Source organism: Pyxicephalus adspersus, chromosome 11, assembly GCF_032062135.1.
Source record: "Pyxicephalus adspersus chromosome 11, UCB_Pads_2.0, whole genome shotgun sequence".
NCBI classification, from domain to species: Eukaryota; Metazoa; Chordata; class Amphibia; order Anura; family Pyxicephalidae; genus Pyxicephalus; species Pyxicephalus adspersus.
In genome coordinates, this window is record NC_092868.1 from 651,995 (window position 1) to 665,363 (window position 13,369).

The 13,369-nt window shown below is 48.7% G+C and overlaps 2 protein-coding genes across 3 annotated transcripts in view; one reads left to right on the forward strand and one right to left on the reverse strand.

The window, feature by feature from the left end:
* Nucleotides 1-230: 230 nt before the first annotated feature.
* Nucleotides 231-6,126, forward strand: LOC140340467 (alkaline phosphatase, tissue-nonspecific isozyme-like). 2 transcript variants are annotated; one of them, XM_072425693.1, is made up of 11 exons: nt 231-577; nt 764-883; nt 1,201-1,316; nt 1,875-2,049; nt 2,333-2,508; nt 2,625-2,768; nt 2,978-3,047; nt 3,740-3,874; nt 3,980-4,171; nt 4,289-4,408; nt 5,764-6,126. In XM_072425693.1, exons 5-11 carry the CDS (start codon nt 2,434-2,436, stop codon nt 5,967-5,969), a joined length of 942 nt encoding a protein of 313 aa, XP_072281794.1. In that variant the 5' UTR covers nt 231-577; nt 764-883; nt 1,201-1,316; nt 1,875-2,049; nt 2,333-2,433; the 3' UTR covers nt 5,970-6,126. The 2 variants fall into 2 exon arrangements, with proteins under 2 accessions (XP_072281794.1, XP_072281795.1); XM_072425694.1 differs by lacking the exons at nt 231-577; nt 764-883; nt 1,201-1,316; nt 1,875-2,049 and having other exon boundaries at nt 2,128-2,508.
* A 3,686-nt stretch (nt 6,127-9,812) lies between these two features.
* LOC140341300 (alkaline phosphatase-like) overlaps nt 9,813-13,369 on the reverse strand; it is a gene marked incomplete in the record, with an annotated part of 11,679 nt that continues 8,122 nt past the window's right edge. The window contains 4 exon segments of the mRNA XM_072426937.1: nt 9,813-10,471; nt 10,943-11,062; nt 11,209-11,400; nt 12,245-12,379. Coding sequence (XP_072283038.1) covers nt 10,200-10,471; nt 10,943-11,062; nt 11,209-11,400; nt 12,245-12,379 — 719 coding nt within the window.

The window sequence follows — 13,369 nt, forward strand, 5'->3', positions numbered from 1 at the left end:
TATATGACCCCCATGGAGCAGCCTCCATTCCTCAATATATAATGCTCCTGCTCCTCATATGTGTCCGCAGTGTTCCTGTGACCTCGGTTTGTATATTTCTGTATGTCTGATTTTGTTTGGGGGGGTTCTGTAGTCACAGTGTATAGAGTTATATCTGCCTGCGTATAGTAGGGGTGACCCCGGCTCACCGCCTTTGCCCCAGATCAGTGCTGTTGATCCCCTGCAGCCTCCATGCAGTCACTTCCTGTATATGTGCACCCCAGCAATGACCCCATGGCATTTTTCAGGGATGGGGGGTGCTGATGGTGACAACGCTGGGCCATGTGAGCTGAAATGACCACGTGTAGTCACCATCAGAACCCACATGCAACGTGACACCACAGAAAGTGATTTCTATGAATATTTTTACATTTTCCTTGTTGCTCTCTTCTCTGATAGTGGTTACAGATCGATCCTCTCGTGTTTCTGAACTCCCCGAACCTTCATTGTATCCAATCACAGTCTGCTAGGAGAAGGATGTTGGGTGCCGTGATGTTACTGGCGCTGGTTGGGGTGTCAGCGCCCAGCGGGTTTCCAGGTAAGTGATGAATACTCAGATGAAAGTGTGTGCAGGTGAATGTAGGACTGACTGCCATCTGACACAATGGGCCCTGAGTCACAGAGGGCCCCTTGTGTCCCATTGGATCCCCCACAGTGTGAGATGAATGATGATCCCTGAGATTGTGACCATACAAGAGCACCTGTCATGTCTTCCCTATTACAGCAGTGGAGAAGAATCCCCAATATTGGAGGGATCAGGCCCAGCAAACTCTACAGAAAGCACTCAGCCTCCAGAAACTCAACACCTACGTGGCCAAAAACCTCATCCTATTCCTGGGAGACGGTGAGGAGGGGACCGGCAACAGCCAATCACTGCCCTGTTACCCTACTATGGGGTAAAAAGGGGTCACTGATCGGGGTAACCCACAGGAACCAGTCCAGGATTTAACACTGGGGAAAAAGGGGGTCCTGATTCCGCTATATAGATAGAATTGTGGGGTCACCATCACTAGAGGGGTCACCAGCAGGAGGAAGGAGGTCCTGATACCTCTATATAGATAGAATTGTGGGGTCACCATCACTAGAGGGGTCACCAGCAGTGGGGGAGGTTCTGACCACCATACTATCTGCAGTCTTTACATATGATTGTCTCTCTTCCAGGAATGGGGATGCCCACCATAACAGCGGCCCGAATTCTGAAGGGGCAGCAGAATGGGGAGTTGGGGGAGAGCTCTGTTCTGGAGATGGAGAAGTTTCCTCATGTGGCCCTTGCAAAGGTGAGTGACCCCACATCATCTCTGGCTGTGGGGGTATTGTGGAGAGAGTTGTGCTTCACTTTTTATGTGTGAGGAAGGATTCTTGGAGCACCGAGGCTCCCCTAACGGAAACATATAGCCAGTGAATGAGCGGTGTATGTAAAGTGAATGAGTAGTGTATGTAAGGTGAATAAGCAGTGTATGTAAGGTAAATGAGCAGTGTATGTAAGGTGAATGAGCAGTGTATGTAAGGTGAATGAGCAGTGTATGTAAAGTGAATGAGCAGTGTATGTAGGGTGAATAAGCAGTGTATGTTGTATGTAAGGTGAATGAGCAGTGTATGTAAGGTGAATGAGCAGTGTATGTAAAGTGAATGAGCAGTGTATGTAGGGTGAATAAGCAGTGTATGTAAGGTGAATGAGCAATGTATGTAAGGTGAATGAGCAGTGTATGTAAGGTGAATGAGCAGTGTATGTAAAGCAGTGTATGTAAGGTGAATGAGCAGTGTATGTAAGGTGAATTAGCAGTGTATGTAAGGTGAATGAGTGGTGAATATAATGAACCTGTCTCTTACCACAGACGTATACCACGGACGCGCAGGTGTCGGATAGCGCAGGGACGGCCACAGCCTATCTGTGAGGGGTGAAGACTAATTCCGGGGTCATTGGGGTGAATGCGGCCACCAAGCGTGGCTTCTGTAACACATCCATAGGTAATGAAGTGGACTCCATCCTAAAATGGGCCAAAGATGCCGGTAAGTCGTTCCTCTCATCCAGGAGTATCCATGGCGGAAGTTGGGTGCAAATTGTGACTTTACCTGTAAAAGTCAGGCTGAGCTTTGTCTCCCATTGGTCAGTGAGGACACCAATCACACATTAGGACCAGGGGGGCTATACACCTGTTATGGGGTGGAGTTGTGGCCAGGGGTAACTAATCAATCTGCCCCCATGTGATCTTTGTATCCATGTATATTCCATGGTATATCTGGTATGAGGCGATCCACGTCTGTGCATAACGTTGCCACGTTTTATATTCAGGGAAATCGGTGGGCGTGGTGACCACAACCCGCTTGCAGCACGCCACCCCAGCCGGCACCTACGCCCATACTGCAAACCGAGATTGGTTCGGTGACAGCGACATGCCAGCGGACGCCATCAGTCAGGGGTGCAAGGACATAGCATGGCAAATGGTGAACAACATACCGAACATAGAGGTGAGTAGTGCCACATACAGGGGCGGGGGCAGATGAGACGGGAATTATCATACATTTATAAATCGTTTTCATTTTATATTACAATGATGTTTGTTATGTTTGCTGCCCCTGTAAAGGTGATGCTCGGGGGAGGGAGGAAATATATGTACCCCATGGGCACCCCAGATATCGAATACCCCACGGACCCCACCGCCAATGGCTCAAGACAAGATGGCCTGGACTTGGTCAGAATGTGGAAGGAGAAGAAGTCCCCATCCAAGGTAACGACACAGAGATAACTGGCCTCTGTAACAAGGTGGGCGGCAAGGTGCGGTAACCCTCGCCAACCAATCATCTATCACTGATCCCCCCCAATATTCATGTACACCCCAATCATAAATGACAACACTCACTAAAATCTTCCAATCAGATTGTTCCGTGAAGTGGTCGGAGGTTGGACATCTCCCTGACCCGTATTTATCATCCTCAGGTCTCCCGTTACGTCTGGAACAGAACCGAGCTGCTAAAAATAAATCCAAATCAAGTGGACCACCTTCTGGGTGAGCAGATATCCGTGTCTCCATAGATTAGGTCATGGGGGTTCTTTTCCTGGGTTGGGCAACCTAAATCAATAAAAAGGAAAGCTGAAATTTAGGCAAAAATTGTTCCATAAAATTTGGACAAAATTTTGGTGAATGCATTGGAGTCAATGGGGAAGGCAAAATTAGGGTGGTTGGGTGAATGGGCATTAAATGTCTTAGATTGATAGAAGCTCCTCCCACCCAATTGCCATACGGCCACACAGTGAAAAACCAGGGTCATTTTCTTACAATTTTGGCAATTGGTAATTTTGCTACAAAATTACTTTGATCTTTCCTAGACATGGACACAAACAGTTCTTCACTCTCAGCTTTTACTCTTTAGGTAAGAAAAATCGGTAGGTCAGTGACTTTGGGCTCTTGTAGATGGCCGTTGAGCCGCACTTGTTGGGTTGTGCTCCTTCCCCAACCAAACCACTGCACCCCAATGAGATCCTACTGGGTCCACTTATTGGTTGGTGTCACTGAGCCCAGTGCTCCCTGGTAGGACTAACTTGGGTTCATATAATTTTGCACCCTGACAATGATGGCGGGTGGAGGGTTCAGGAGGACCTAAACATGGTGGTTGGTACTTACCTACTGACCCCATGTGCATGATTATACCAGGTCACACTCAGGAATATCCAGAATAATCGGGGGTCCTCTCCCTGCAGGTCTCTTCGAACCGATTGATATGGAGTACGAGCTGAGAAGAAGAAACTCCACCGACCCCTCGCTGTCTGAGATGGTGAAAATTGCCCTTATGATATTACAGAAAAACCCCAAAGGGTATTTACTTTTCGTGGAGGGTGAGTACACCAAGTGACTTCGATCTGCCGCCAAAGCCCCCCCCCACCCTTAACGATAGTACGTTGGAATCTTGGTACCCTTGGTAGATCTTCTCTGATCCCCAGGTGGGCGGATAGACCACGGCCACCATGATGGGAAGGCTCACCATGCGTTACAGGAGGCGGTGGAGATGGACAAGGCTGTGGGGCTGGTGGGACAAATGACCTCAGAACTGGACACAATGACCTTGGTTACCGCTGACCACTCCCACGTCTTCACCCTTGGAGGGTACCCACCGAGAGGAAACCCCATTTTTGGTAGGTACTCCATGATGGCTCTGATGGGCACCCTGTTCTTTTAGCAGGCACTGAGCGCAGGGGCCACATCCCATTATACATCTATGTACAGACTTTGTCCCTTTGTGACCCCCCCAGGGGTGGACACTGAGAAGAGCACTATAGATGGGAAGCCGTACACCTCCCTCCTGTATGGAAACGGCCCGGGATATAAGGTTGTCAATGGAAAAAGGGAGAATATAACCGGAGTGAACACTGGTGAGTGAAACCTCGGATCCCCAAGAAGTAAGATACATTCACAAAATGAAAAAGCCATATTCACCGTACCCCAATATGAACAGAACATTAACCAGGGGGGACCATACCCAGCTCTATTGGGGGGGGGAGACATACTTACCAAAGCCAACAGTTACCGAACACAGAGGAGGCTTACCAATATGTAAAAAGTACAAAACTCTGTGAACCCCCAAATATAACACGGGTAGGAGCCGGACCCCCCAAACCAGAACCATCCATATGGGGGCCCCCACTCTCCATGGTCATCCATATGGGGGCCCCCACTCTCCATGGTCATCCATATGGAGCCCCACTCTCCATGGCCATCCATATGGAGCCCCCCACTCTCCATGGTCATCCATATGGAGCCCCCCACTCTCCATGGTCATCCATATGGCCCCCCCACTCTCCATGGCCATCCCTATGGCCCCCCCACTCTCCATGGTCATCCATATGGAGACCCCTGCTCTCTATGGTCATCCATAAGGAGCCCCCCACTCCCCATGGCCATCCATATGGAGCCTCCCTATCCCAATCGCTATGAACATGGGGCCCCTTGCCATCCCTGTGGCCATTGATATGGAGCCTCACCCACTCTTCTTGGTCATCAATATGAACCCCCTCATTCTCCATGGCCATCAATATGGAGCCCGCCACTCTCCATGGCCATCCATATGGACCCCCCACTCTCCATGGTTATCCATATGGAGCCCCCACTCTCCATGGTTATCCATATGGAGCCCCCACTCTCCATGGTCATCCATATGGAGCCCCCCACTCTCCATAGCCATCCATATGGAGCCCCCCACTCTCCATGGTCATCCATATGGCCCCCCACTCTCCATGGCTATCCATATGGAGACCCCTGCTCTCTATGGTCTATGGCCCCCCACTCTCCATGGCTATCCATATGGAGACCCCTGCTCTCTATGGTCATCCATATGGAGCCCCCCACTCTCCATGGTCATCCATATGAAGCCCCCACTCTTCATGGTCATCCATATAGACCCCCCACTCTCCATGGTCATCCATATGGACCCCCCACTCTCCATGGTCATCCATATGGAGCCCCCCACTCTTTAGGTTCATAAATATGCAGCCCCCAATCTCTATGGCCAATAAAATGGTGGCCCCTGCCAGAGAATTAGACTTTGGCCCCAAAAAACAAGAAGTGGGCGTGTCTCCGGTGGTCAGGCAGTGGTGAGGCTGTTGATTGGAGCAGAGTGAAGGTGGCAGAGAAGGTGATTGGAGGAGGTTGGAGGCGATTGGTGATTGGATGTGCACCCCCCCATCATTTGATGTCTCATTGTAATTCCCTTCCTCAATTCTCCTTTCAGGGGACCCGGATTACCTGGCCCAGGCTGCGGTTCCCCTCACATTGGAGACGCACGGCGGGGAGGATGTTGCGGTCTTTGCGAAGGGCCCCATGGCTCACCTCCTGCACGGTGTTGTAGAGCAGAATTACATCCCCCACGCCATGGCATATGCCGCCTGCATTGGATTCAATCTGAGTCACTGCAAAAGGGGTGGGGTGAGGGGGTGAAAAATTTATCAGAAAAATCAGAAAAATGAAAATAACTTTTCCAGGTGAAGCCGGGGGATGGGCTAAATCCAGCACGCAGCACTTCTCCTGCCCCAAAGGACTCTGATTTCTCCTTCCTGAGGGGTGACACCTTGTATAAATTTATGGCTGAATAAAATCATGGTGACAACACACAGGAAGTGACTGAATTCCATCTATTGACTGATGAGTGCTCAGGTCACATGACCCTGCCATGGCTGGATTCAACCTGTCATCTTCATACTGTGTTACCTGAACATGGTGTCTGCAAAGGATCCCAGGGGGCAGGACCATTCACCAGGTGTAGCTTCATCTCCCCGCCCAGTAGAGGTCAGGCTCCACCCGTTCTGGAAGACATTAGGTTCCACCTCTTCCGGAATACGTTAGGCCCCACCCCTTCCGGAAGACAATAGGCCGCACCCCTTCAGGAAGACATTAGGACCCACCCCTTCCGGAAGACATTAGGACCCACTCCTTCCAGAAGAAATTAGGCTCCACCCCTTCCTGAAGACACTAGGCTCCACCCCTTCAAAATACATTTAGCTCCACCCCTTCAACAAGCTTGTATGCTCCAGCCTCAAAGAATAGATATTAAGCCCCACCCCTTCCAGAAGACACTAGGCTCCACCCCTTCCGGAAGACACTAGGCCTCACTCCTTCAACAAGATTTGTATGTTCCAGCCTCAAAGAATAGATATTAGGCCCCACCCCTTCAAGAACAAATAAAGCTCCACCCCTCTAAGAACAGTTTAAGCCCCACCTCTTTAAGACCCCTTCTGGCAATAAGCCCCACCCCCAGCACTGATCCAAGCCTGGCCGCTGAGGTCCCTGGCATTGGAATGTTGATTAAAGGGGCGTTGCTAACACGAAAGGGGAGGGGCTTCGTCTTGAAGCCTTACATAGAAGGTGGAGTTTGTTATCCAGGCTCCTCCCCAGAGGATCTACACTATGCACTGAATAATAATATCACCGCTCACACGATATATCATTATATTATTATCATTATATATTATTATTATTATTATTATTATTATTATAGCAGTCCTACCAAGAGGGCAGCACAAGCAGAGAGCACAGGAAATTATCACAAGATTTCTGGCAGGATCAACAGATGTTTGCTGCACTGACTGAACAGAAAGAAGAAAACCCTTCCAATGGAAAGGAGAAGAGCTCTGCTGCCCCCTGGGGTTAGATTCATAGAACTGCAGCTTAGGTCTGACATTCACCTGCTGTAGTGAATATATAGAAACTGATATTCATTATGTGTGACCTGTGTACGGCGGAAGCTGCATTACACACAATGAGACCCCAATATGGGGGCTGAGCTTCCTCTGAAAATACCCCGTGTCTGGCTGTCCCTGTGTGGAATCCCCAGGAGGGACTTTATGTGGACTGCATTGGGAATCTCATTATATGGGGAAAGGAATCTCTGACCGATCACATGACTGGGGTAAAGGGGGATTTCATTATACAGGAAAGGAATCTCACACTGGTCACATGACTGATCACATGACTAGGGTAAAGGGGGAATCTCATACAGGGAAAGGAAACTCAGACTGATCACATGACCGGGGTAAAGGGGGAATCTCATCATACAGGAAAGGAATCTCACACTGGTCACATGACCGATCACATGACTAGGGTAAAGGGGGAATTTCATTATACAGGGAAAGGAATCTCTGACTGATCACATGACCAGGGTAAAGGGGGAATCTCATCATACAGGGAAGGGAATCTCAGACTGATCACATGACCGGGGTAAAGGGGGAATTTCATTATACAAGGAAAGGAATCTCTAACTGATCACATGACCGATCACATGACTAGGGTAAAGGGGGAATCCCAATATACATGTAAAATGAACCTCAGGCTGGTCACATGACCAATCACATGACCGGGGTAAAGGGGGAATCTCAATTTGGAAGATTTCAGAGATTCCTTGCCCGGTCTCATCTCACAATCTGCAGGACAAAAGCCGGTGAGATTCTGAAATCCGCTCAGAAAATTCCAGAAGTTTTTGGTGTTGGCAAGGAATGGGTGAATCTGGCTGTGAGGGGGTTAATCTGGGCTGGGAAAGGGGGTGGGGTCATCTATTAATTGGGGGCAAATTTCCCAGCCATTTTCCACCATTGTTAGAGAGAAATCCCTGGCTTGAGCTGACTGTGGGGCCCCTAGAGGAGGAGATCGGTGAGTGCGGGCCCCTGACTGTTCAACATTGTGATTGGTTACTGTCAGATTCATATTGCTGGCTGTGACCCCACTGGGAAGATTCACCCTTTCTATGTTTTGGTGTCACAGAAACAGGAAGTGATGTCACCAGAAGAGGAATGGTGGAAATCTTCCATTGGGGATTTCTGGTGACATCAGCGAGGAGATTTCCTCTCGTTTCCTGTTGTGTCACTAGGTGAGGGATGGAGAACCGGGGGTGCAGACGTTTCCTTATGTTTGTGTGATAATAATTATGGGGGGGGGTCACTCTCCGTGGTTGTCGATGGCTGCCCCCCCCCCCCTGGTTTTCCTCAGTAGGTGTAGGCTCTGGTGTGTCATGTGGGGGGGGGGATGGTGTCAGGTTTATGATTTTGTGGGGCTCTATGTTGTGTTGGGGCCACACATGGAGAAGCTGGGGGGGCACAGGTGGTCTTTCCTGCCAGCACCTGTGATGGGGGGTGAAACTGATGACATCAGCCTGGGCCCAATCACTGACCAGCAATCACAGGGGTATCGGGGATTGGGTGACAGGTGCAGGTGCCCCGGGGCCCCATCACACGTGGCCTAGATGCATACAATGCGGTGGTGCAGTAAATGGGGCATTTTCTGTGTTTGGGGCGATTCATCTGACTTGGAGAAATGGAAGTTTTATAATATTCTGGCTGCTGTCTCCGCCATGCAGGGGCCCCCCGACTTCTCACTTCCGATGGGGGGGCATTGGGTGTGATCGGTCAGTGAGGGGGAATTATGGGTGGGGAATGGGCCCAATCTGAATGTTATATGAGGGATTTGGGGCAAAGGGTGGTATAAACCATTAGTCTGCACAGCTGGGCCAGCACTGACCATTGGATTTAAATCCTGCAGAGTGACTCCCTGCATGCCCAGCGCAGCCCCAACAATCAGTGCCAGGGAAGCGCCGAAGAATTCTGGGGACAATGGTCGGGGTAGAGTTCCCTTGTGAACAAAGCCAGTGTGAGGTTTTCCCGGAGTCGGAGGAACCTTTCATACAGATCCCCATTGTACCCGGCCAGATCCACAAATAGCAGCGGCCGGCTGTGTGACCTGCCAATGTGTACGGAGCGCTGGAAATAACCGGCCAAATATTCTGCGGCTGGAAAAGCGAGAAAAGAGTTTAGTGAAAGTTGTTACAATGTTATTACACCTGGCCCCACCCACTGAGGAACCCCGCCCACTGACAGGAGCCACTGCCATGGCACGGCATTACACATACCGGAACCTCCTAATGGGGCAGAATAATCCCAGCCTGATTCTTACTAATGCGGGATCTACATACCCACAGGGGGATTCATGGGTCACAAAGCAGCTTTGCCTCCATTACAGGGGGTGTAGGGGCAGATCATTAACGTTATCCGATTGGCTGTGATTGCTGCTCCAGGCCACGAGCTGGTGGGCTCAATAAACCCCAGACGGTGAATAAAAATGACAGGATGTGAGCTCCCTCTAGTGGCAGGGCATTCTTGTGACATGCACCAATTAAAAAGATGTTTATTATAATTGAGTGAGAAGCTTGTGATGGGGTTGGGGTGTAAACGTGGAGGGGGTGGGGGCAGCATATGAAACAATCGTGTTGTTCAGCAGATAGAAATCTGTCAGACATTGTTTGTTTTTTGTGTTTATTGGCTTTTTCAGTCTTTATACAATTTGATAAAATCTTTATATTGGAAATCACTTAAGCTGTATGAGATATGGGAGGAACAGTCTGACCTGTGTGGGGGCTCTGCCGTGGCCGCATTGCCGTGGGGGCTCTGCCGTGGCAGCATTGCCGTGGCGGCTCCAGCGGTCTCACTTAGTGGTTTCATTAACAAAGTGACTTTGGCTACAAACCAATTTTTAGCTCCCTGTAAGGGCCGTTTGCCCGTGTGACCGCTGCCCAGGGCCGAGGGGTCCCCATTGGATGTGCAGGTCTTCCACGTGTGGCCCACACTGCCATTCCGGTTGATTGGTGTGGGGAATGTTGGGCCCGTTGTGAGGTAGAAGCGGCACTCAGAACATTTGGAGTGCGGCGAGGACGGATAAAGCGGAGGACAGCAGGGTGATTGAGGTTTTGTAGCTGTGGCCCGAACTCCTGGAATTGCAGTGGTTCTGATTCTGACCGATGCAGGAAGCGTACGCCATGACGTGAGGTATGTAGTTCTGCTCGTGGACGCCGTGCAGGAGATGCGCCATCGGCCCCTTGGCAAACACGGCAACGTCTTCTCCACCGTGGGTCTCCTGCCGCAGGGGAACGGCCGACTGGGCCTGGTAATTGGGCTGAGCTGGAAGACAATGAGAGGGATCCTTGTCACCTGTGTGAGATTTCAGTGTCCCCCCACGTCCCCCCATTTATCCCCCACATCATCTAATTGTCCTAAACGTCCCCTCATTTATTCCCCCCGTCCCCTATTTTATCCCCAATTTACCCCCCACATCTCATGGTATTGTGAATTCCTACACTGTAAGCTGGTTTGTTTTCTAAGTGAATGTTGGGCAGACTTGGGATTGATGAGCGCGGTTCAAAAAACTAGCCCAGTGGGGTAATATTGGGGTGCCTGAATCTCCACGTGGGGTAATATTGGGGTGCCCGGATCCCCCCTAGTGGGGTGATATCGGGGTGCCCGGATCCCCCCTAGTGGGGTGATATCGGGGTGCCCGGATCCCCCCTAGTGGGGTAATATTGGGGTGCCTGGATCCCCCCAGTGGGGTAATATTGGGGTGCACGGATCCCCCCTTGGGCTGGTTGTACTTACTGTAGTCCACCATGGACACGTTCTCTCGGCTCCCATTCACCAGTCTGTAGCCGGGGCCGTTCCCATACAGGATGGATGTGAAGGGTTTCTGGTCGGCGTCACTCAGTGCCGGGGCCAAACCTGAAATGGGCAGAATTGGGGGTGGGGGGTTTATCATACAATTGTAGAATAAATTCCAGAATATGTGGCAGCACTCCACTGACATTATAATAAAATCTCCAATAAAAGTAAAAAGTGGACAAATACAAACAAAAGAAGCAACTTGCCGAAAATGGAGTTTCCTCGGTGGGTGTACCCCCCAAATGTGAAGACGTGGGAGTGGTCAGCAGTGACAACGGTCAGCGTGTCCTCCGTGGACGTCATCTCCCCGGCCAGACCAATGGCCATGTCCATCTGTATGGCCTCATGTAGAGCCTGCTTGGCCTTTCCTTCATGGTGCCCGTGGTCTATCCGTCCACCTAACCAGGAGAAGATAACAATCAGTCGTGGCACCATAAACCCCCACCCCACAGCACCCCCTACCTGCCCTACTCATACTTCTGGGGGTGGTTGGGGTGTAAATTGTTCCCTGAGCGATGTTTTGGGAAGTTTTACAGCTTCTCTATTGGCTGAGCCTAGAGAGTGCCCTCTGTGGACTGTAGGGGGCAGTCAGGTTGCCACTTACAGCCGTGGTAACTGCCCCTACATAGGGGAGAGGTGGTAATTGTGGGGGAGGAACCTTCAGAGCTCTCCTGGATGTGGGGGCCACGTGCCCCAGAGATCCCGGAGATACTACAGGCCACCAATGTCAGAGTATTGTGACGAGCATTTCATAGAGTTCTTGTTCTTCATTCCACCGACTTCACTTCTGGGACCCAATAAATCCCCCCCCGCGCCCCCCCCCCCCCCGGAGAAAGAACCAACCCTGAGGTGTGGGAAATACCCGGCCAACACCGAGTCGTGGCACTGGGATGTCTCCAGTGGGGATGAAGGAGAACCTTCAATGTATCTTCTGATTTCTTCAAGAAGAAATTCTGCCCCAGCTCTTGCTTCAGGGCAGATTTATTACCCTCCCCCAGAACAGGGGCTGAATACAGCTGGTGTGGCCCCGGGCTACTTACAGGTGTTCAGGTCCAAACAATCCCCAGATTTTCTCTCATTTTATTGTTTCCTTTGTATTTGTCCAAGATACAGAACCTCCAAACATTCAGCCCGGAAATGGTGGCATTGGTGGCTGTGTATGGGGTAGGTGACCCCCCAATATCCCCTCATAAAATGCTGGTACCACCATATAGGGGCCCCCCATACAGGGGCCACACTCACCCTCCACCAGCAGGAAGAAGCCGTTGGGGTTTTTCTTCAGAATACTGATGGCCATTTTCACCATTTCTACCAGAGATGGATCTGAGCTCTTATTCCGGTCCAGTTCATACACCAAATCCCCCGGCTCGAAGAGACCTGAAAGAGATCGGTGGCCGAGCTTCATCAAATCTCTCCCGGAATTCTAATATAATCGTTTCATGGATTGCAGAACTCGGATCAGTACAACAACCAAATAAAGAATTGCTGGGTGTTCCCCGGGTTCTGCTACAATTACATGAATCACCACGGACTTATGGTAAGCGTGAATTAATTAGGGAAAGTTTAATAGGTGAATGACAATGTGCCGAGACACTGAGCAGTCCACGCGTGGCCTCCAAGGACGGCTGCACCGAGGAATATATATTCTCACTATATTATCGTTATATCAATATATCATGCATTATATTCTCATTATATCATTATAACATATTCTCATTATATCATTATTATATATTCTCATCATATCATACATTATATTATCATTATATCATACGTTATATTCTCACTATATTATCGTTATATCATTGTTATATTATCATTATATATTATCAATATATCATGCATTATATTCTCATTATATCATACATTATATTCTCATTATATCATACATTATATTCTCATTATATCATACATTATATTCTCATTATATTATCAATATATCATGCATTATATTCTCATTATATCATTATTATATATTCTCATCATATCATACATTATATTATCATTATATCATTGTTATATATTATCAATATATCATGCATTATATTCTCATTATATCATTATTATATATTATCAATATATCATGCATTATATTCTCATTATATCATACATTATATTCTCATTATATCATTATTATATATTCCCATTATATCATGCATTATATTATCATTATATCATGCATTATATTATCATTATATCATGCATTATATTCTCATTATATCATTATTATATATTCCCATTATATCATACATTATATTATCATTATATCATGCATTATATTCTCATTATATCATTATTATATATTCTCATCATATCATACATTATATTCTCATTATATCATGCATTATATTCTCATTATATCATTAT

What these genes read in the sequence shown, in the direction of transcription:
- LOC140340467 (XM_072425693.1), top strand. Translation starts at nt 2,434, where the DNA reads ATGCCAGCGGACGCCATCAGTCAGGGGTGCAAGGACATAGCATGGCAA. An exon ending in ACAACATACCGAACATAGAG is followed by an intron (nt 2,509 to 2,624) that starts GTGAGTAGTGCC and finishes GCCCCTGTAAAG; the next exon opens with GTGATGCTCGGGGGAGGGAG. An exon ending in GTATTTACTTTTCGTGGAGG is followed by an intron (nt 3,875 to 3,979) that starts GTGAGTACACCA and finishes TCTGATCCCCAG; the next exon opens with GTGGGCGGATAGACCACGGC.